The sequence below is a fragment of the Nipponia nippon genome, unplaced genomic scaffold (genome assembly GCF_047370975.1).
Source record: "Nipponia nippon isolate SJK-2023a ecotype South Korea unplaced genomic scaffold, ASM4737097v1 scaffold_1, whole genome shotgun sequence".
NCBI lineage: Eukaryota > Metazoa > Chordata > Aves > Pelecaniformes > Threskiornithidae > Nipponia > Nipponia nippon.
Window position 1 is genome coordinate 79647850 of NW_028262290.1, and position 25190 is coordinate 79673039.

Consider the following 25190-nt stretch of genomic DNA (forward strand, 5'->3'; position numbering starts at 1 on the left):
TTCCATTTTTCTATCAGAACCACAAGAAACGTAAAAAAAACCCCAAACAAATCCTCCTTCTCACTATATAGGATATAAAAGAAATGAATAACAGCTTCTAAGAAAACTCAGTAAAATCCGATTTCAGCATGTGCAGCCCTACACCGGACAGGAGGGAGAGCAGAGGGAGAGCAGAGGATTCCCATCACAACGGATCTGCGTTCAGAGCACATCTCCCACAAGAGCATTCACGGCTAACCAAGAACAAAGTGACCAGCAACCAGAAGCATAAACCATGCCTGCATCTGTAAACTGCCTGCATAACACTGAATAAAGCTATCCATACATCACATATATCCAAAGGGCTTGAAAGTGTTTTGTTACGGCAAAGAAGATGGCAATAAAATAGTTACTGATGGAGAAAGTGGCGTGCAGCACAGAACTGTGCTTGCAGGGCCTATATAGATTTTGAACAAAAAATATTGAAAGAATCAAACCTGTGACCAGTTCTCTGATTTCCAAATCTGTAGTCTTGCGGAGTAACCGTACTAATGCTGGGATACCACCACAGTTTTTCAGAGCAATTTTGTTGTCATCATTTGCCTTCCCATATACCAAGTTTCTCAAAGCTCCACAGGCACTACGGTGGACTTCTGTCATCCGATGGTCCAATAGGTCCACCAATAATTGTATTCCGCCTTGTCTTCTTATCTGAAACAGGCCAAAGTGATAATCATAAAATTAGGGAATGAACACCAGCATTATGTATGCTACCCAATGTAATTAAGCTGTGGTTTATGCAGGCTATGCTCCAGCAAAGGTATGCTGGTAGCCCCGCAAAGCTGCTACGTTACACTGCTTTGATTCCTCGTACTATTTTTTCAGTGGCAACGTAACTGTACAATGACAAACCTGAACTTCTGTAAAAGCAGCCAAAAGTTAGTCAAGAGTGTTGCCTCAGCAAGATTTCTCAAGGTTCAGCAAGGCTTGCCTTGGCAAGGGTTTCTCCTGTGCTGGAGAAACATTATCTGCTTTGGAGTGTAGCACATCACAAGCTAGAAGAAAAACCACAAGACTACAGCAAGCAAAAAAAAGGACTTAATGCAATGAAGTTTTTAGGCATCCCTCCTTTTACATTTAATTACTTGGAATGTGAGCAGCTACCGTAGTCTCTCTATCAACAGAACTGGGAAAAGTAAAGATGAAAGGCAAAGGAGAAAGTATGCACAGACACAGAGACAAGGATGGTGGATAAAACATGGAATGCTTGTTCTATTATGATTGAGGGCGACCCTTCAGTGATGCAGGAACAGAAGTCTTATTCATTTCTAAAGTGGCCTACAAAATAAATTTCTAATGGAATATCTTACATAAAATGTCATTCTAGAAAAAGCACAAAAATGTTTGAGGCAAATGATCAAGAAGGTAAAGAATACCATGGAATATTTATTATAAAATCCGTTTGCACACAAATCCATCCTTACTGTTCTCTGGCACTATTTGCTCCTCCAACAGTAACTAGTCTTGGATCTAATTTTAAGAAACTAGACTGATTCATAACTAGCATCCAAGGAGTACAATGCTTTAACTTCAAGTAAGTTATACAGACATCTCTCTCAAACAGTTTCTCCATGTGTGTTGTTGGCTAAGGCTCAAAGCAAGCCAGGCACTTCAGCTGGCCATTTTATCACCTCTAGTAATATTTTCCCTAAAACATTAGAAGAGAGACAGCTATAGAGTGTTTTCAAAACTGCAGGGAAAGGTGAGACATTAATTTTAGAATCAAAGTTTATGATGAAAAGCTTCTAAATCTTTGTGAAGTTGTTCTTGCACAGGCATATGTTCTTGGGGCTCTTTGCAGAGGGGAAGCTGAGGAGTAGGAAATGGTTAAACAAAGCGCACTAAAATTTATTAGAATTTCATGCTCCGTCTACTAACTTCAAAATATTTAAGTACCACCAATGTATGGCATTTCATGAATCCAATACAAGCTTCACTGCAAATAAAGACTGAAAAATGATTCAGCCTTTGAGGTTCCAAAATCGAGCTATACAAAATTACTCATTGGTAAAACAGAAGTTCTCTCTTTCTTCTACTGGCTTATCTGGCATATTCCTATTTTTGTAATAACAGCAAGACCCAGTAATAGAGCAGTTTTGTAGTTAAAAAGTGTATATACTGAGATGTTACAGTATTAAATTAAAACGTTATAATGTGTATACATTTACAACACACCTTTGGGCTAAATGGCAAAGTGATAGTGTTTAAAGATAAACGAAGATGTTCTCCCTTAAACAGGTGTTATATCAGTGTATCATGTCCAACTTTCTGAGCAATATACAGCAGCTGGCACTACATGGAGAGTGCAGAGATGTGAACGGGCATTGGTAAAATACATCAACTTCAGGGAGAAGTTCATTAATCTTTTTGAGAGCCCATGCTTCTACTGCTCAGAGAAACCATGACATCTTTCAGTTTAGAAACCGGAAAAACAGATCAAAGAGAAAAGGTGTTGCAATACATCTCACTGATCAAACTTTACCCATGTGGACAGGACGACTCGCAATGAAATTATTTGCTCCTTTCGAAGCCAGGAAAAAATTACCAAGTTTATCTGGCAGGCGTGGGGGGTAGGGTTGTTTGTTTGCTTGTTTTTACAGTCCATCACCATGTAATCTTCAGATTAAAATATGTTCACTTCCTCTACTAACCAGATTCTCAAAACCAAGCATACTACTTGAAGAGCCACCTACATAACAAAACAGATGACGTTTATTGAAACAGAGTAGGAGCAAAAATTTATGCATCATTTCTACAAAAGGTGAACCCACCACTGAGCTTCACACTTCAACCTCCGAAAAGAAACAAGATCTGACGGAAAAAAGAACGCAGTTAAAAAATACACGAGTTGTTCTGGTATGATGAGTAATATCAGGAACGACAGAATGAAAACATGCCTGCTGATCTTTGTGGTTTATATTTTTAAAGCACAATGTGCTGAATGATTATTTTAATTGCTTCACTGGTAAAAAAAGATTATGAATGAGAAAAAGTATTAACTCTGTCGCAAAAATCATTCCGTGCACTGTAATTCATCTGAAGACTCAAAGGGCTCTGCCTCTGTTCAGAGGCACGCTCTGCCTGCGCTGTCTTCCCCACTCTCCCTCTCGGGCACAGCCAAGTGGCATCTCAGGCTTCTTCGTAGTTTCTCTTGTGGACACTCTCAGGTGACAGGTTTTGCTATCTTCTGCTCCTTTCTGCGGGAAAATGTGTGGTTCTGCCACGTTCAGCTGGCATTCCTGAGCTGTACCTTCCCTTTTCACCCATGGTATCTGACAGCACACTAGTATTCAGCTCATGCAGCTCCTCCTCTCCCAGGAACCTGAAGTCAGCGGCAGACTGAAGTGATTCAAAGATACTTTCTTAAAAGCAAAGGCATTCAATATTCATCTAAAACACATTTCTGTCAGAAAAAAAATATGGGCAATACAACAGAAATGAAATGGATGTTACATAACACTTTACCTAACTTGACAAAATTTCTTAAATTCTACTGAAGAAAGAACCTATTCTTACCTGGGAAAGACAAGACTTATTTTGCAAACTTTCTTTGAATGTCCAGGCTCAGATACTTGGCAAAGTAGCTGTGTCATGCAGGCAGAGATGAAGCTGATTCTTCACAACTGGGAGCTCAGTTTCTGATGCTTCTCTTCCTCTGGATTACTGTGTTGCTTTGTTCTTCTTTCTCCAACAGCTTGTTATTCACCAGAAGTCTCACCCCATCTTCGTGTTTCCCATCACATATCTATATAGCTGCTTAATACTATATTCTCCAGCAGGTTTAAATATGCCTGACAAATTATGAGATTATGATCAATGTTATCAGCATCTATTTACATTTAGGGAAACTGAGGCAAAGGAAATGAAATTATTTGTTCAAGCTCTTTATGGAGTTAGAGCCGCAGCCTGGAGGACAGTTCTGACCTAGTGAGTCTCCTGGGGCAGATCTCAGCCGAGCTAAGTTGTCACGGCTCCAGTGAGTTCAACAGCAGTGCTACTGCCAAACGTCTTTGCCAAGAATACTTGGATGGGTGGATAAGCAGCAATTTTCACCAATGGTGCATCAAATCCCGCTCCCCCAAAGGACTTTCGATAGATACTTCTGCCTCTCTGCTGACTTTATATGAAGAGAACATTTCTTAATGTAATATTTATTAACACATCAGTGGCTGCTGCCTTGCTACATCTGGAGAAAAAGAAAATAGAATACGCCGGAGTCTGCTTGCCTGCTACAACCAAATAATCAGCATAGTACCGAGTTATCAGGAGATACAGGAGACCAACTCCGTTCTCACACAGACCAATCCCAGAGTAGCCACTTCTGAAGTCAAAAGAATTACCCTCAGCTCTGCAGCACAACTGAGTTCGCCCAGTCATATCATAAAGTTTATTCTTCCTGTCTTGAATATATTGTCCCTTTTCTACACTGTCTCTTCTCAAAATTAAAAAAAAAAAAAAAAAAAAAGGATCAGACTAGAAGTATTAAAAATGCTGGGTGAATCTGTGTTGCAGTGTTTCTCAAGTGACCCTCTTAATCCATGGACACCATTAATTTCTGCATGTTCTTTCCTTTTTTTTTTCTCAGTAGAAATACTTAGTGTATGTCTTCGAAAGATGCCGTTAGAGAGTTGCTAAATAAATACCTCAGGCTGCATTCTTGCACATGTAGAATTATGGCGTGTATGGCAAATCCTATCAGGGCCGGGAATCCCAGAATACCTAAGCCTGAATTCATTATGTTGAGCTTTCTCAATAACAACTCAGTGTAAACCTGTGCTGATCAAAGTAAAAACTGAAAGAATCGAGATGACACAAATTTTGTCATGAAAAATATTCCAAGGAGGAATGCACAAAGCTGTTTTCCTTTGATGAATCACGTGTTTTCTTTTTCCAGAAAATTTTTAAAATTTCCTTTTAATGTTGGCCCTCCATCATTAGTGTTACTGTCTACTTGCTGATCAGAAGAACTTGCTCTGGTCAAGTCCCATGATGCCACAACACAGACAGACAGGACAGGAAAAGGTGCCAGACTTTCTGATCCACAGATGAATAAGGGTGCCTTTACGTCAGCATGATTCCAGAGTCTTCTCCTCTGGCATCGTATGAAGTTTGGTTTTGCATTGCATCTGAGAACGTATTTGTATCCACAGTATGCAGATACAACGTGAATTTGGGCTCGAGAAGGGGTTCAGACCAGTGCTGGAGGCAGTGAAGATGTGATCCATGTCCTAATAAGGAGAGCCTGGATGTCTCATGCCAAGAGCCTTTGAGAAATGTAATTCATCAGTTTCAAGGCTGACTTTTGATTCAATGAACTTGGCTTCAGTGGTCAAGAAGCCAAGATCAGCTCAGCGTGTGTTTACCACAACAAATTTTCCATGACAGTGGACTGTTAGATATTTTATCTACCAGGAGTTACACATGACCAGCCTGAAGCACATGCATTGGTAAAACAGGTCAATAATACCTTGATGATATGTCTGAAATAATATAGGTATACTTGATTACTGGATGACTTTAGCATATGAATTATTTGACAGCTTGCTATTCTAATTTGATACAAGAGATTGGACAGATGTGTGGAAAGAAAAGTGGGATCCGAAGGGTAGCTAGATACCTGGAATGTAAGGACACCTGTTTTGTGAGGACATCTTGTCAATGGCTGTCCAGCTATAAACAGAGGTGAGACAGGAATAGAAAGAAACCACACTCATATATATGGTCCCTATAGAAGAGGCAACACCAAAGGCGGTCTGTGAAGTCACTGGTTGACGGGCTGCTGAAGGAACTGCTCAAAGGCTTGGAGAGGTTCACCCTGAGCTTTGTTAAGTGGTAAAGGGCTGGGGGGGGGGGGGGGGATATGCAGGGAGGAATGAATGACAAGGCTGTCACAGGTCTTCTGGGAAAGAGTATGCTTATGGGATACTTTCAGGGGATTGTAGCAATGTGCAAAACTTATGGGATGTTTAGCAGGAGGGCAAAGGTAGAAAAAGGGGGACATCCAAATGCATGGGGGAGGAGCAACATGAGAAAAGAGAGAGAAGGGCGTGATGAAAGGGGCTGGTCATGTATAAATAAGTTGGGCTTCACTATGCTTGTCCAGCCAAACCCTGTGCCTGATCACTGCAGCCTGTTCTGTTTCCTTATTAAACCTAATTCCTAACAATCTTCCTGCATGAGGACGGTTTACATTCAGGATCGGTGTAATGCTAGTGAACCTCAAGCTGCAGTAGCTGATGAGCAGGATAGAAGATCTGGGAAAGAGCTATCAGAGACACAGTAAATCTAGGGGATAGATACTGGTGAGACCAAAGTCTGAGGATGTGCTACTAGGCAGACCAAAGGTCTGAGCCAGCTACCAGAGCAACCTCTTTGTGTCTGCGTGTGTGTGAGATGAGACCTGCCAGCAAGCGTTGAGACTGATTAGCCAGAGATTAAGGACCACGTATTATTGTTCGTGTTTGCATGAGTGCTGCTTTGTGGGCATGGGATGCCTGTGCAGGCACTGCTCTCTTGTTTGTGTTGGTTTGTTGTGTGATCTAAGCTTCTAACATACATACCTAGCAAAATTAATTAATAGGGATACTTTTATTTCTAGAATGATCTGTATCTTATTAATTTCTCATTCATTTATTGTATTGGTTTTGTAGATATGTAATTTACATTAGTATATACTACAATATACTTGAAATTTTAACTGGGTTACATGTTAATGGGTTACATGTTCAGCCTTATATCATATTTACGGAAGGATACAGAACAAGAGAAATCACCATCTGGCTTGTTAAGCTAGTCTAATGGAGAAGTGCCCACCTTCTGATGCAATGCTGTAACACGTCCCGCTCCATTTCCACGCAGCAGTTAAGAGTTTGGTCCCGATCACTCTGAAGACTGCTAACACTAATTCCACAGATGGGAGCAGGTGGCTCATGCAGCATTCAAGCACTACTCTTATACAAAGGATACGCTGGAGTCAGTGGATCAAATACAGAGCTCCATCAAAAAAAAATCCAGAGACCTCTCCTGAGGTATATTTAGCTCCCTTTGGGAAAGATGTCTGGATCTACAGCTCTCAGTATCTTCTCCCTGCTTTGTATTACATTGGTTAAATATAACCTTTACTCCTTTTGAGACTACTCTGGTCAAAGGATACTTTCTGTGCTCTAAACAGAACTGACGGAAGGACAATTTATGAACATGGGATCTCTCAGGGGAAAAAAAAAAATAAAGTGTAAGTATTGTAGGAAATATTGCAGCCTTCTTAATCTACCTTTTACTTTTCATGACAAACGCATGCCAAAGCTTGCACAAATTGTAACACAGCTTGAAACCGAATTATTGTCAGATGTAAGCAGTAACAGCATTACAGTCCATGACCTTAATTGACAAAACATGCTACCTGTCACTGATTCAGCACAGAAGCCATGCTGTTCCTCTGGGCTCTCTGTTTAAAGTCTAACAACTGGATGTGAAAACTCGACTGGCTTGCTTCCCTGGGGACGGGGAAGGTTTGCCCGAAAAGTGAGGCTAACCAAGACTGTCAGACTGAGCAGAACTCATGCTTTGACCTACAATCAAAAGTATTTTTTTCTCACATTTAGAAGGACAGATAACTTCTCAACTGTGAACAAACTGTAGATGAGCGCTCTTTCTTCGTATCAAGGTATCGTAAAACTGGCCCTGGAATCTGGCTGTTGCTTATGGCTTTGCAACAGCAGAAGCAAGGTCAAAGCAAATAGATGTTAGCTGTTTTGACTATTACTATGGTTTTGAACTCTATTTTGAAATAAAAATTAATTCTATTCCTCCCAGCAGTGAAGAAGAGAAGCAAAACCCTCTCTTTCAATCACTGCATAATGGAAACTGCCTCTCCCATCCCTTGGAAGGCTGTAAAAATCAGAGCTCGAGATACCAAAAAGGAAGAAAAGTGAAGCTTCAAGTTTTAAACAGTTCAGCCAAAGACTGTTAGATAATGAAGTATTCCAACACAGCCTAAAAATATTGCTGTGATAGAAACCAAAACACCCTTCCCTCTTCTATTTATACTCAGCAAGTGGGTATCTGAGATATTGTTCAAATTTTGCCAGTAAGTGGAACATCCTCTTCTGCATTTAATTCTGACTACCCTGCCTTACAACGTAAAATATAATGGAAACAGAAGAGGATTAAGAATAGGTGACAAAAATTGTTAGAGACTGACAGAGTGATAAAGTGTGTTTCTAAAATAACGCAATCTCCTCTTCCCAGAAAGACATTAAGTGTTCCACTATTAACAGCTCCATAGTCCTAATTTGAAAATTAGTTCACGGTTAAATGCTTACTTTCCACATTTTTCTTAATAATCACTTTTGAATAACTCTTCTTCCAAAGGAGGAGAAGGAAATCTAACAACAATCAAGCCTTTTTAGACATCATAGATATTAATTGCCAGCTTAATTGACGTAACACACTGCATCATCCACCACTTATTCTCCGACATTTCCATTATTAAGAAAGCATGTTTCAATATATCAAAATACAAGTGTTTAAACACATGGAATTATTTTTAATGCCACTGTGTTACATATGGAACAGGAGTAAAAAATAACTGACTGCTAGCACAGGTGAGATGGCATATATCCAATAAACCCCAAACTAAAAGGACAATTCAATTTAAGTCTGCTTCTGGAAATTTTTAGTAATAATTGGTTTTAATGTTCTCAGATGCTGGTTTTCTAACTAGCAGAGTAAGTGCTTATTATTTCGCACGTGAATGGATTCTGAGCAATTCTGTTCCACAGGTGCGGGAAGGAGAAGCTACAAGTGAGCAAAACCAAATGGCAAAAGCATTCTTAAACAGTGGCAGGCAGCGTAGTGTTTCTGAGGTGCTCTTTGACTATGGCCACCCTGCTCCTCTCAGGCTCATGATTTGTGCCCACACAGACCAGGGCACTCCAGGAAAGTCCAAGAGGCCACTGCCCACACAAGTTGGCCACGCTGACCAGTTATACACAGTATCCATGAAACTATTACATTTCTAGATTTTCTTACTGCAATTCCAAACCCTCTCCATGAGACCTCTCCGTTACCTACCTTTGCGTTTTTTACATCACTAAAATGACTTTGATCTAAGAGGAAAAAAAGGGCTATTTTTTGGAGAAGGGTTTGGAAGATGGGCAGCCTCACTGCTAGCTAGTTTCAGAGGGCTGATTCCTAAAACTTGAAATGGATGTGAAGGGAAGAAAACAAATCTCCATCACAACAGCATAGGAGAATACTATTTAGTACAATTGTCTCTTAAGATAAATGTACTGGTTCAAATTTTAATTCCTCTTTGCTATTTCTTCTGATGTGCCTATGGAACAGCAGGTACACAACACAAAATCTGTACATCGCAAATGCACATGAGATTTATTACAGACAAATCTACCTGTAACTTCATAGGGTAATTTAGTCTCATTAGCAAAGTAATTTGCTACAAGTTTAAAAAAGTGCTGAGCAATTTTAGCTTAAAATAGAGTGGAATGTTATGCAAATTGCTGCATTAGCTCCCAAGTCTAATTTGTTTAAGGAATCTAAATCAGGGTTTGGATCTAGGTCCCATTTAAGAATGGTTTTGTCATTAGGACTTGTTAGATCAGACACAAAGGCAACGTAAAGCTGTCAACTGGCATAATTTAAAGAAATTCAACCACTGGTACATATGCAATGTTCTGCTTTAAGTTAAGTAAGAATTGTTCCCTGTGTGCTAAACTGCAGCACGTGGAGAAGGAAGGGGATCTTTCTTCTGTGTCCGTAGAAATCAGGTAGGTGTTTGGAGGAATGGCTGTGTGACACATGAAGACACACAGCACAGGGTCAATACTCTGAAGTTTTTCTTCTGGGAGTGGATATTCTATTTCTGTTACCAAGTATACATTTGTTTTTCCCTGTGTCTCTTAAGTGACCTCTTTAGATCCTGGGATCTGTGTGTGGGGTTCACAGAGACTCAAAAAACATGTTCTGAACAGGAGGAGACTCAAAATCATGTTCTAAAATTGCCCTGAAAAGGTATGAATAAACGTGCTGCTTTCTCAGTCAGTAAGCTTTAATGTATTCTGCAGTGCGATACATTTTGTTTTTCATGCTTGGTAGGAAGGCTATGCCTATTATAAATCAAGGTTTCAGCATGATTTTTTTTTTAACTAAAAAATCTCTGGCTAGGTATAAGTTACCTACAACAGTAAAGCAGTTTACTTTAATACTCTTAAAAAACATTAAGTTTGTAGTGCACCAGAAGCATCCTATTCTAAATCTAAACATCAAGTGTTAATGGGATCATCCAAATAACACTCCTAACTGCAAGCGTAGAGCTGACCTAAAGTGCTTGTCTGACTGTGAAGGTATCAGAAAAGCGATTTTCAATTCCACTGTTAAAAGCAGTATCTCCTAAAATGAATGGATCGGCGTTGACCTGCATTAACCAAGCTTCTCAGCTTCTGAATCACCGCAGGTATAAACTAACACTGAAGAACACACAAAAATTAGGAAAAATACACACAAGCCAAAGCCCTTAGAAGGTATTGTAATTACTTGATTTTAGTTTGGGGTCTTTGCTTTTCAAACAGTCAAAAAAGATACAATAGTAAAGAAGGTTCAGCAGTGTGCACTTTATAGGTAATGCAATGGTAATATTAATTTAGGATGCAAAAGACATTGGCATTACTCAAACACTAATCTAGTACTGTCTGAAGTTAAACGAAAAATGATGATTAACGCCAAGGGTTTGGACCATTTACTTTCTGGTATTTAAAAAGAATTAAGCATCTATTTGAGAATGAAGGATTACATTTATTATTGGGGGAAAAAAATCCACATATATACTTCACCTAAGAACATCCTGGTATTCCCATAACCAGATTCCTAATGAAGTTAGACAAGCTACAGAAAATTCAACATTTTTTTTAAGTAAAGAAAAAGTCTGGGTTTTAGACAAATGCAGTAGGTCAGTACTTCAAATATTCTAACAGTAACAGAGGACATCAACTTAGTATTAGATGAAAATTTCTGCAGCTGTAGTTAACTATATTCAGTTAAGCGTATTATTAGTGGGATTTAGCCAATGTGAACACAAATATCATCTTGGAACAAGGCAGTCACCAATAAGACCACAGAAAATTCCTTTGTTTCAGTCATTTAAGCCCAAACAACTCTATCTGTCATTTCAACTCTAATTGGAAATTCAAAAAGATCCTTTTTTGATGCTTGCTGTAGCCACCTCAGATAGTTTGCCTCACAGAATAAAAAACACGCCACTTCTTAGATTAAAAATACATTTACAATTTATTAGATCAGGCATCACACTGCCCCCTGATGACCTCTGCTCCCATGATATTCTCTACTGTGATTTAAACAAGAGGTATTCTCTCCTTATAACTGATGTATGATGCTCCAAAGAATCTCTCAGTCACATGAGAATTTTCTGTCTTAAAGCTGAAGTATTTGGGGAGCCGGTTACTGCCTCAAAAGCTAATGAATGCATTCTCATAACGTGCCTCTTTGGTAGGAAGTTTTGCCAGTAGAAACTCAGGCACATAAAATTGAATTATTTGCCTAAGGTCAGAAAGGCAGGCTGTGGCACACCTATGACTACCACCTGTAACTTAAAGAGTTCCAGGGCAAAGCTGCACTGCAGAATCTTTCTTCCATCTCCCCATTTACGTGACTATTATAAATGGAGTAAAAGTCAGCACAAGGAAACCTGCCTCATATCTAATGTACTTTATAATACCCACAGTTCAATATGCAAAACTAGATCCATATAAAAGTATGTATTATAATAAGTGTGTGTGTATGCATATATACATATATATATACTTGTACTGGTTTGAATATTTTTTTTTTCCCTTTGTCTAGCTCAGGTTCTCTTTGCCTTGTAAAATTCGCAACTTTCTTCTGATTTTTTTCTACATCTCCTATACTCTTTGAAATAGGGGAGGACCAGAAACAGTTTTCTGTTTTGTTCTCTATTGCTTTCCTGACACATAACCTTCCATTTGCTTGCTGGACTGCCAATAAGCTTCAGATGACACTGTCCAAAAGCTGTCCAGCATAACTCAAGACCTCACTTTTTCAATCAGCAGAATACAGAAAAAGCATACAGAAATGAGGAACAAGCAAAATAACCATCAAAAATAGTGCCGCCTCACTGCCAATGAACTAACTCTGCTTACTACTCTATAAAGCTTGTGAGTTGCAGCAATTTTTCAGTTATTCCTGGACATAAGAACAGCAAAATAGCAGTTTCGGAAAAAACCTTCACCTGAAACCATGGAATATTTTTGTGTGTGGCGTAAGGAGCGTGTCGCTTTCTTTAGGGCCTTGCTGGGTTAACCATGTGCCTGCAATATGTCTAGTGAAGCAAACAGCCAGATCCAGCAGTGCTCCTGACACCAGCGGGCAGCATTCCCACCAACTCCTAAGCAACGGCTCAAATACAAGGGGCTGATTCGGACCTGTTGTGTCATTTATCATTTTGCATTAACTACTTCTTTATATATGTTAAATGATCCTTCTAGTGGGCATTACAATCCCTACTCTTTATACAGATCAGTATGCAGGAACAAATCCAATCAAAACTCAAAAACATTATTATATTCCAAATAACTTTTCAAGCCATATCTCACAGATGTAATGCATTTCTGTATCTGCCTGAACCAAGGTCCCTACAAGATACCAACCTTAGAAATGTCAGCCATTAACCAGTAAGTAGTGCTCTTCTGGGATGAGGAGAAGGAGAATCTGGCCCATGACCAGTAAAAAATGTACAAAACTTCAGAATTTCAAAATGGATAATTTTTTATATCTTGTTCTTAATTGTCTTGTTTTTTCTTTTATTCCTTATGTGGTATGAGTCACACTCTGAGTTATACCAGTGTAAACCCTCGAAGAGCAGGAATGACTTCAGCAGCATTGCTATAAATTGACTCTGAGATTACATTAAGGACTCTATGGTTCAAGCGACGTCAAATAGTTTTCTGCAGTGGCTGGATAGACAGGTAGGCATTTTAATTTTAGAGCCTTAGGTGTCCTTATGCCTCTACAAATCTGTTCTGCTGCAACCACTCTCGGTAGCTTAGTAACAGCCGTCTCTTTGTATTTTTAAACACATTTTGGAGATCAGCTGATGGTCTTTACCTTAGATGTTTCATTGGCATGCCCTTTTTATCAGGACTACAATTCACCTTATTGAAATCATTTTGCTGCCAACCTTTTTAGTACAAAGCATCAAACTACAAATATTGATATCAATCTAGGTTATTTTATTTCTATACAGTACGCAAAGTCTTACCGTGGCTTGCTGGATGATGAGTACAGTAATAAAAAAAATATGCTCTACAATAGGAAAGTAATCCTCTGCATTCACACATCAGCCTAATAAATCAGAAAAGCAATTGGCAGAAGAGTTATGAATAGAAAGAAATCCGTGGCATATATACTAGAACATTATACTGCTTGAAAAAGTTGCAAGTATATTTATTGCTCATTCAAAATGTGGGAACATCACATTACTTATGTCAAATGACACTGTCTTTCAGTGTGTAGTACCTTTCCTTCCCTGCCGCCTCATATTTTCAAATACAGAAGATACAGCTTTTACCAATGTTTTAATACAACCGGGACATTTTTTTCCCCAGACCAGTGGAGAGAGATTCATGACACAGCGCAATGTTCTCACTGCATCTGCTGCATGCCACAAAAAGTAGCATGAAGGCATTCATCTTGTGCACGCAACACTGATTTTGTTTTCTCTCCTCCTAACTGTGTGAAAAGCATTATCACTAGACATTCACACCTGAATTTTCTGGCTAATTGAATTTATTGCCTAAAATTCTCTTCTGTGTGGTTACTCATTCAGAGGCAAACTCTGGCTGCCCAGAGCTAAAAAGGTAGAAACCTTTAGCCAGTATTCTCATCCCCTGCGAGGCAGACACTGTAGGAGTGAGTGCCAAACCCAGATAAGGAGGAGATTTAGACAGGTTTTGTTCAAGACCTCACTCACTCCCTTCAGCGCACAAGACCACCAGTGCCAGGCCCCTAAATGGCAGCAAAACAGAGGTCAAACTCGGTATCCCAAAGACATTTGCAGATACTGCTAACAGTTTGCAGTGTGGCGCATAAACAGGGCCGTCCAGACAACAACAGTGAAGCTGCCGTTATCCATATGAAGCATTGACAGTCGTTAATAATTCAAAAAATTGTTTTGGCTTGCTTTGGCTCTAAATAATCGTTGCTGACTATTTATCAGTATCATAGAAAAACGTACCTTAAAGAGGAACTTCAGGGAAGAGTGGGCAAAACTTTGTCCATTTGGCTATTCCCTGGAGAGGGAATAACTGGGCAGTGGCAGGGGGGTGGAACACGGAAGCAGTGTAAAGCCATGTGTGGGGTAAAAATACCGATACCTATTCTCAATATTAAGCCCACTGTTTTGCAAAATAATAATGTTTTCAGTCATTTTGTAAACTCATTCAATTCAGTCTCTTTGTGAGATGAGAGAGAACGATGTAATGTTACAAAATGACTGAAAACAAGAAAAATGCAGCAAGTGAAAAGTCTATTTTTTGCTTATCTAGCATTAACTCATTACTTTCCTGTGCAGTCTTCAGTTAACGTCCGAACTCTTCAATTTCCTCTTTTAACCAAATGTTACTCTGGTGGGGCTTGTCATTAATTCATTTATTTAACAACTGTAATATTTTCCTAATTTAACATCAAGTGAAATATAGGCCAGGTGCATAGTAAATCATTATTATAATTCAGGCAAAGTATCCTGGCAATGAAATCAAGAATAACCATGGTTAAATGACCCCAGAGGGATCCCAGAGCGTGTAATGCCACTCCTTCTGTGCTACAGAAAAGCACAGGCTGTGGGGACACAGCATGGCACTCAGTGATATTCATTAATACTCAGTCTTAATAAATGTAAAGACTGCACAAAACAAAGACAGGCACTCTCTCGTCAGAAGAGATAAATGTCATAAAATGATAGTGCATAAATTAGATGGTGAAATGCACTCAGAAATGCTTTTGAAAGCAAGTTCATCAGTTTAAGATTTAATTCCCTGATAGAAGATGGGCTTTTATGCTTTAAAAAAAAAAAAAGAAAGTGAAAAGCCCTGAAACAAAGTGAAAAGGCCCACCATTTTACAGTTAGCCATGTTTCTGGAATTTATTAGCAAAGTTAAGACAATTTATTAGCAAGAAAAAACAGATGGATATATTCTGACAAACATTATTTAGTAACTCAGCATTAGACTATAGATTGGGAGAGATTAGTCAATGGAAGTGTGTTTTTTATTATATCATTATTCTAAATGTTTTGAGACCATTAAGAGTGTAAGTGGTCTTAACAACAGTGTTAACGTAGATTACTGTGTTAAGACCAATGTAGCCATTTCTGCCTCATCTGTTTTAGTTAATATAAAAGAGGGAAAATATTCAGTTACAGGGTTGTATTATAGGCCATGGGTTGGTGCTTCTTCGCTTCACACAACTCAAACTAAAAGAGGAGAGAGGGTATCATGGAGCTAGCATAAAGGGACCCCCAAAGCAGACATATTAGACACTTCAAACAAGTGCTGTAGTTACTGAAATGCTATCAAATACGCTCTCTTGCACACCTATCAATAGAGAAGGGCTTGAAGTGCAGAAATCATTGTTTTACTCAGGAGAAATAGACCATTTACATCTGCCTTCCTTAACACAGAAATACATGTCAAGCCACTGACTGCTGGAATAAATAAAATGGAAGGGAGCAGAGAGATTACGAGAGGTTACATAGGTCTGAAGATGGGACCAAATTAAGAAAAAAAAAAAAAAAGAAAAAAGCAGCAGCAATAGCAGAAAGCAAAGGTTGCTTTCAAAAAATCTTCTCCTATGGAAAGAAGGTGAGACAAGCCATAGTTAGTATATCAGAATGATGAGATTGTGATCATGGGAAAAGAGGGGTTTGTTTCTATAAATCTAACAAAATAGAGGATTCATCCTTCATCTACTCCAGGTTTGTGTTTCACGAATCTTCTAATAGGGTACGGGAAAAGATGTCTTCGGCCCCTATGTCACACTCCAAATTAATGTGACTGCAAGAATGCCACAAGATGCACGGTACCAGGCAAACTGGAGACAGAAAGACCACTGGGACGCAGCCTTGCACCCTCCCCTCTCGACCCGAGGGATGGGAGAAAGCAGTGATTGAGGACATCATACAAGAGCCTGTTGCCAGCGAGGATCCAGTATCGCATGTCCAGTCCCATGGAGCACGAACCACCGCCGGCTCCTTTGGGCAACTTCCCACCTCCTGAAGCAGCTGCTGATGGAACAAGAAGTACCTGAGAGCCCTACAACAGAGGACCAGGACAATCCTCTCCAACGCTCGCTGCTCATCCAGGGCACACCTCTGCTCTCATGGACGTCTGTGTCAAAGAGCAGGATTTGACATTTTTAGCACCATTTGAGTACATCATAAAAGCACCCAGAACCAAAGCAAAGCAGGACAGCCCTCACAAATGTTTTCAACCTGAAACTGGAGAGATGTTCATATTGATGTGTTGTTGCCAACTTATCACCCTTCAGAAGAATAAAAGGAAATAATCAAAGTAGAATAAAATTATCACTCCTGTTTTACGGGAGAGCCCATGGTCATATAGGGCTAACAATGGACTTAGGGCTTGAAACTTAGTCAGGTGCTTTCAGTATAAACCTATTTTATTTCAGGTATATTCAGGTATACAGCTTTTACTTAATTTGTTCATCATTTATGACATCTGCACATATTTATCCCATCTTTCTCTTCTCTCTCTGGTTACAATGAAACATTGATATGTAACTTTTTGTGTCGCAGCATGATAAGAGTGGATTTGAGCCATATGTATGCTAGAGAAAGCTAAAATAACAGATACTCCAATTGATCAAATTAACTGTTTTTGTCACAGTTTGGTTTTGTAATTATTATCATTCTCCCAGTTGACCAAGTCTCATTTAATAATTACAGGTCAGCTATTTAACACTTTGCAGTTACATCTCATGTAAGATATATGCAGTACCTCACAAATACTGTAACAGTATAGCCTCTGTTGGTTGAAATACATTCTTCAAGCACCACCAGTTCAAAAGCTCTTTGCAAAAATGAAGTTAAAAAGATAAATAAGCCTTGGGGAGGAATAAAAAACGGCATTCCTCGTGCTAAAGAATAAAAATCTTTAATATAATGGGATAAGCAGTACTCATAAAGCTATTTGTATACATTGTCTTACTGCGAAGGGTAAAACTCTGTGGTGCTGTTGATGGCTGTGCACGAAGTTACACTTAACTTCCTTTCAGTGTAAAATCATATCCTTGAATGACAAGGTGCAAGGAGTGGACCGTCTTGTTGGAAAAACTGTTCCAGAAATGCAAACTAAGACAATTTACAAAAGACAAATCAAAGGGTCATTTCCAAAAATACCTTGAGAGTAAAATATTAAAAAGACAAAAAAGCATTTTGTATATGGATAATTGACAGTAAAAAAAAAAACACCCTATATTGCAAAGCAACACAGTATCTGTTGATTGACTTCTTAGAAAACAGACTAGAGGTCAGTAAGAACCTGAAAGTTAAGTCCTATAAAATCATCATTAATGAGGTTCTATAAAATAAAAAAATGAAATTCTTACATAAAGACTGGTTCTGGGTACCTCACTGGGTGCTGCTTTACTTCATTAGAGTAATTTCTACCAATAAAAACTACACAGAAAGTGTATTTGAAAGGGACTGTTTGACATTTACTTGCACAGGTGAAAACGCCTACCCAGGGTGATGGGGAGATAGACCCAAACCATCCTGCATGCAGTAATCTAAACATAGGTAAGCAAAAGCATGAACATATCAGTGCTCATTTTGGGAATCAGGTGCAGACAAGCACCCCTTCATATAACCAACCATCATTACAACAGTAAATTCCTTGTGAAGCCATTTAGGGAAATATTTCTCAAACTGTGAAATTTTGCCCATACAGATGTTTAACATATGAAAATTATGGTTATCAAAGTACTAATAACATGTTTATAACTGAACAGGGAAGCATACTTGCTCCAAAAGTATGCAATTATTGTCTGCACTAAAATGTACTCTCAACAAATGTTTTAGAGCCTCTCTGCAATTTTTACATTACTTTTCAGTATCTCAGTATGAGATACTTATTTCATTTAAATTAAATACCATGTCTGTATCATCTTGCAAGCAGAGATTAAAGGAGTTTACATAATGTGTTTAATGGAAAACTGACCGTCAAATTCCAGCCTTTAACTGAGGAGATTTTAGAGGGAAAAGAAAGAGATAAGAGGAAGGCTATGGGAAGGTGAATGCGAAGCTATGATTCTTCTTCAAACACACAGGAAAAAAAAAAGATATTCTGGTTTCTTTGGGACCTCGTATGGCAAAAGAGGGGAATCTTGCAGAGCATGGTAGAAACAAAATCAAAATATGCTTCAAGGATGACGAGAGAACCTCCAACCCCCTTTCTGGATCCTTCAAATGTTATGGAGTGAAGAATTCTGTCAGCATTAGCCAGCAGGTCTAAAAGCAACATCATGGACTGTTTGTTCATCGCCCCTTGGGATAAAGCCATGCTAGAAGCAGGCGCGTATGTAACCTTGACCGTCGTGGATCTAGCAGTACTATGATGACACCAAAGTCACTACAATGCTGCCGTTATGTGGATTATAGATGTAAAAGAAATACAGGTGAGGAAAAAATATATCCTGGAAGATGACAACAATAACTTACATTATATAAAGAGATACTTTTTCTTATATGGTTCATGTTCGTATTCCATTACAATCAGATGCACAGATCACACTTAACAGAGTAGAGGATGGGAAAGAAAGATGTATATTCAACAAGCCCTCACTATCAATGATAAAGAGCATCATAAATATAAAAATAATGAAGATAAACAAGAGGTTAGTATAGTCTATGCATGCTGCTTGACATATAAAAGAGCGGTGGTATCATGTTGAAAGGGTTCTGGGCACATTTTGAAGAACTCACAGAAGAAGATGCAGAAAAAACTTTTAAGATTAATGACAAAATGAATATGAATGATGGTTTTAAGCAAGTTTGGAAAATAATTACTTTCAGCGTGCAATCACTCATTTTTTTTAGAACACCATACAATAATGTCTGACTGATACTTTTCTTCTAAGACTGTGTGAAGTGAGTATACGGGAATGCTCTCCAAGACAAGGAGGAAACTGTCCGATCCAGCGAGGTTTATTAAGGATGCAAGGGAAGGCTTCAGGCAGGACAGTTCATTAGTTACTGTTCTTTTATTTGGCATCTTTGCACGATTTTCCTGAGATAAGAACCTCAAGTGCTGTGGCTTTGATAGCAAAAATTAATTTCCTAGCTTGCAGAAAGGAGTCATTGGTGCCAAAAACCCCGAGTGACCTGTTACACCTTTGCAGCTGATGGCAGCCTGCAACTTTCCATGAGAGCAAAATGGTGTTGGCGTGTGAAACTGCACAATTCAATCCTTTTATATGGTGACCTCATACAAAGGAGTAAGCTGTCATTATAGGAAGGAAAATTGCTGTGGAAGAATGAATCCTGTGTTTAATAGAATGTGCTCTTTTAAAGAAATGTTCTCTGCTGACTGCTTTAAAACACGTCTCTTTTCCTATATCCCCTGCCTGTTCCTTCTTTGCATCCAGGACCGGCTACTCTGGCTCTGCTCACAATCTCACCATTGTTGGTGGAAGAGCCCTCTCCTAAGGAGAAAATGCCATCTGAAAGGGCCTTCTTGTGCTCTTCTGCCTGATCAACTTTTCATTTGCCTTCAAATATCTGATCAAAACTTCTTCCCTCCTTTCCTTTTGCCTTTTACTTGCATTCTTCACTGTCATCAATGAAAGAATAATTTATCTAATGAATCACTGAAGTATTCTGAGATTCTGAATTTCGGAACTATTATGCCTAACTGTAATGGGCTGCCCAGTAATTTTTACAGCCTGTAGACTTCTGCCTCCCTATGTCCCCTTTCACATACGTGAGATCTTCAGTGAGGACTGGTCACTGCTCAACAGGAGATGAAAATCCAACTATTAGACATTAGCAGAAATAATCCAATTTCTTCAACTCCATTCTAACGCCTGCTGCACCACCTAAGCACCAAGCACAGGGAATAAAGGCAGAGAATGAGAAGCACTGCTGACAGCCGATGTAGTGCCTGCCTTGCAGTCAGCAATACTTAAAGAGACTCAGACGTAACACTTGTGGAGAACTTTCAGGTAAGAGCAGCAATTACAATCATACTTTTAAATAAAGACTAGTGCTGAGCTGTTTCGAGCAGCATAGAAGTGGCAGCATCTGCAAGAAGTAACACCACCTTTATCAATGGTCAGTGTTTATTGCATTTACCTGTCGCTGTACTGGTTTGTTTGGGGCTGGAAGGGGAAAAATAAAAATTCTACCAGAAATATAAGACAGAATTCAGAAGGTTTTTTTGTGAAAAAGTAAATGACTTCTGACACCTTAGTAGCCAGCCTGGAGCATCTTCGCTAAACAGTTACCAACTTTGTTTCAAAGTCCTTTAAGTTAGAGAAGGGCATTTGCAGACCTCATCGGTCTGAGAAAATTGCTACATAAAAGACTGAACAGGGCATTTACGCTTATGTAGCAATAAAGGTACACTTGATGTCATCAAATTCAGAAGCATGGCTGTGATCTACACGTGTTTTAGAAATAACACCTACCATAAAGAACACGGTCACGAAGGGAAAAATATCTCTAATTTTCCTAGTCATACATCAAAAGTTTTTGATTGAATTTCTTTTTCATAGTTGTCTTCTACACGGGGGGGGGGAGGGAAGGAAGCAAGGGGTAGTGTTCCACACTTCAGCCACAGAAATTAAAATATTTTAGAAGATAAAAACGTCATGGTAAAACCATAAAGGGTGTTAGGAATCTCAGAAATGCAGGTAGTCATAGCTGCTGTTTTCTATTTCTGTCTAAATTTTAGTTGACACTGTTCTACTCAAAAGGAATATAAAGGCCTTTGTCCTATGAAGTACATGAGGAGAAATTTCGTACAAATCCCACTAAACCCTTATGAGAGTAGGACAAGCTTACCACTATACAAAAACAAAACTGGAAGATTGAAAGAATGGTCAGGTTCAGAGGACAGACCATTAATCACTTTTTTAGTAGGCAACACAGTATAAATTACAGTTAAAAGAATAAAAACAAAGTATTTCAGGACAGTTATTTCCAGAAACTCTAGATAAAATAGCCATTAATTGCAGTGTGGCAATTTGATGCTCATTAGTGATAAAGGTAAATGAACGTTTTTTTTTTTTCTGTCAGATAACTCCAGACTTGAAACTTTAACAACCGCATTACATTTCAAATTCAATGCAACCAGTAAATAAACTAAATTGTTGCGTAATATTATTCATTCTGTGTGTGTGTGTATGTTCAAGTGCGTGTTACACATTAACACTTAACAAATTATTTAGCGAATTTAATTTGCTTTTTCCTCAGTGCCTGCCAGGCGTACGAAATACCAGCAGTTTTCCTAACTTACACATTCCTATGTTTGTCCTTTCTCCAGGGTTTGAAAGACCATCAAGACAGTTTTCTTTCTTTAGTCCAAGTCATTTGCTATGTTGAAGCTAGGCATTTGGTAAAAGAGCAGAGTCCTCTGTGCTTCAAAAGAATTGGGATTTTTCAGCTTTGTAATCTCAAACTTAGACCCTGGACTTCCAAAATTCGTAATTACTAATTTGACAAGAGGTTGCAAGGAAAATAAAAATTAGGATGTGTCCTGGTGCTTCTTTTCCCTGCATCTTGTGTCACGCTGGTGCGTTTCCCTGCGACCACGTGCAGCAGAACTAGCACCCTGCTTTCCACGAAGAAGGAATCAGACATTAAATGTGGTTGTTCTCAGACAGAGGAGAACTGGCCAAAACACAACCACCACAACACAAAACTTTGCAGAAGAATGAATTTTGATATAATTTCCTGTTATTTAGCTCTTGGTTCAAGTCATAATTCAGACACATCCTTAACGGTTAGCACATGAGTTGTCCCAGGCAGGTTCAACAGCACCACTCAAGTTCCTCTGGCTGGGCACAAGCCTAGCAAGAATCTGGGGTAACCGCTGTGTTATCCCCTTATTGACAGGATTTTGAACTCCTCACACAAAAGGATCATCAAGAAATTCTTATTCAGTGGAGAGCTCAAGCAGACCCTAAGCACAATCCCGGTCCCTTTGGGTAGATCCTGATTCCAATAAACAAACACAGAAACTGTTTAAGTGCTCTGCTGAATCATGGTCTAAACACAACAGGACTTACCATTAAATACGACAGGTTGGTAGACAGATAGATACAGACAGATATAAAATAGTTTGCTAACGTTGGATGCTTTAGCCTAAAAAGCTTTACAAACCATTAGAAAAGTAGACAATACATCTAATTATTTGTCTTAGAAAAATCCAAAGTACCAGAAGTCTGAAAGCATAATCTCAGGTGGGCTGTTTAAAAAAAAAAACGTACTTTGGCTTGTTTCCAAAGACAGTTTATGTATATTATGGCGTGAGGAATATATCAAAGCCCTGAATAATAACAAATGAAGGGGGGAAATCCTCATTTTATCTGTTATCCTTTTTCAGAGAAGCAGCTCAGAGAGCTGCCTAGTGTTCTACTGTTCTGTATACTCACCTTCACCCTTCCAGCTCATGAGCCTGAAGCTTACAAAGGCTGGTGTCCTAGTGGGATGGGTTAGATCAACAACAATCAGTCTTCTTCCCCAAATGGTTAGCAACGAAAATCAAACCATCTTCTTCTCTCAAATGTGATAGCTACCTAAGGGCTCTCAATCTATGGCTAACAGGAGGAAGCACAGATTGTACAATGAATAAATTGCTCTAATCATTTAACTGCCTTTCTCAGAGATTAATCAATTCTTTTATTGAAAAACTAATTTGTGAATAAGGATGAGAAGAGTATGGGGAGAGCGTGCAGTTAAAATTTTCAGCAATACCTGTAACAGAGTTTTCTTTTCCAGTGCACAAACATTGTTCACTTTAACGTTCATGTAAATATTTTTTTAATTACTGTTTCTAAGATGTCTGAGGTGATGTACGCAACCAGTGCAGTTCTGCCAGTGCCAGCAGATCATATACTTACTTACTCGGGAATTTCCTCAGTGTGAAAAAGCCTGGAAGGGAAAGCTGCTATAGCTGGATAGACCCACAGACCAGGATGTGCTGAGGGTGAGGATAATGAAGCACTAGCAAGCCAGCATCACCGCACAGTTCTGACAAATAAGCAATAGCAGATCCTGATCTCAGTTTACCTTTACATGCCAGGCTAAATGATGCCAGTAGAGGCACAGATTTATGTGCACACCACATGGCCCTGATTAGCAGTATCTCTGAGAGGGCCAGGGGAGGCAGCTGGGGCTGGTAACAGCTTCACTCATTCAATTTTAATTGACTCCTGTGTGTTTGTCAGATCCCTCAGAGCTGCCTTCCTTCTGTTTTAACTTGTGCCAAAAGCTGAACCGGTCCCATTAACCTCAGGGAACAAGCAAGCAAGAAGTACCGATCAGCTACAGAACAAAGTCTATATTGGTGTTTGAATCACATTTTAGATACAATCTGCACTGAATTTCAAGATCATAGACCAACAATCACAGTTCAAGCTGCAAACCCAGTGAAATTAAACTCTATTCACACAGTTATACATTAAAGCAGGCTTTGATTCGGAATCCTTTTGCTTAATTTTCATCTTCTGTGTTTGTATTTAGTGTCCAAACATCTCTCTCTGAAAATCCTAAGGAAACGCCCATATGCTTCAGTGGGATCAAGACTATACCACTAGCTGCTTACTGAACAACTACTGATACAGTGTTTAAATGGTATGCAATCAATCAAAATATTCAAAACCAAACACAAAAAAAGAGCGACGATAATATTTTATGCATTTTTTACTTTGTCTAATGATAACAAATGACTTAAGTGAAAGCTTGAGTAAAATGGGTCCAGACATATATACATGATTTCTTTTGTAACTCTTTTAAAGTACATATAAATAATTGGCGATGCTAAATGGCAGACAGCATCACTGTTGAAAAAAGGGTTTATAAATCTTACCTCTGCTTTTATTTTATTGTCTCCGAAACAGAGGTGTTGTAAGTAGGCTGCAGCATTGGACTGTACTGAGGGAAATTGATGCTGTAACATCTGTATAACTTCTGGAAGCTCTGGATCTCGCCATCCGAACTCTCTGTGTGAAAACAAACCAGAAAGATTCATCAAAAATTCTGCTATTAGTGGATAAATGTGGCAACAGTTGGGCCAACAAAGAAGAAAGACATGTCTAAGTAAAATCTTGGTCTTTTTTCCCATTATTTTCAAAGCAAACATTAAATCAAATATGAAGCTATTTTTCATTTTCAACTGTACCTCTCCGCCAAAAAAGAAGGTTAGATAAAGTATAAATAGAGTAAATAACTTTATGGAATTAGCTCTCTAACTGCTGAAGTTTCCTAAATAAAAATGGCTCTTTGAAATCTTAATATAAGAAGATACATGCTCATACCATTATAGTTTCTCTACTAAAATACGAAGGCTAGAATCAGAACAACAAATGGTTTGCTATGAAATCCTCATTCGTCAAAAAGTCCTTTTTACTTACTGCAATCTTATCTTCATTTGATATAAATTGCTATCTTACAGAGAAAGCAATGACCTATTCTGTCTTTTGGTTTATTTTTTCCAGATATGGTCCATGCTCAATGTAAAACTATTATACACTTCTGGCCCTGCTTGAGCAGAGGGCTGGCCCTCTAAAGCAGCTAGGCAAATACAAAGAATTGGTCTTTGCATTTTTCTTTAATCCAACAAAGCATGAAACACCATTAGCATCCAATGAAACAACTGAATCCAAGTGTGTTGAACAAATCTCAGCAGGTATTCTGCAGCATCCAGAACTGAACTTAAAATCAATCTGTCACTTCAGGCGAGTTTTTCCCCTCTGTGTTTAAGGGTAAAATCATTCATGAAAATGGCTTTGGACTTTGTGTCCCAAGAGCCAGACACGCACACAGCCACTCTGCATGAGATACTTAATTCTCACATGCCTTTTCC

At 38.8% G+C, this 25190-nt stretch overlaps 1 protein-coding gene across 7 annotated transcripts in view; it reads right to left on the bottom strand.

Annotated features, from left to right (window-relative positions):
• Positions 1-25190, bottom strand: part of CTNND2 (catenin delta 2) — a 690230-nt gene that overhangs the window by 161251 nt on the left and 503789 nt on the right. For all 7 annotated transcript variants that reach the window (XM_087760877.1, XM_087760884.1, XM_087760869.1 and 4 more), the window contains 2 exons: positions 24195-24327; positions 477-690 (listed from right to left, as the gene is read on the bottom strand). In XM_087760877.1, the coding sequence (XP_087617003.1) occupies positions 477-690; positions 24195-24327 (347 nt within the window). The remainder of the gene's footprint in view (positions 1-476; positions 691-24194; positions 24328-25190) is intronic.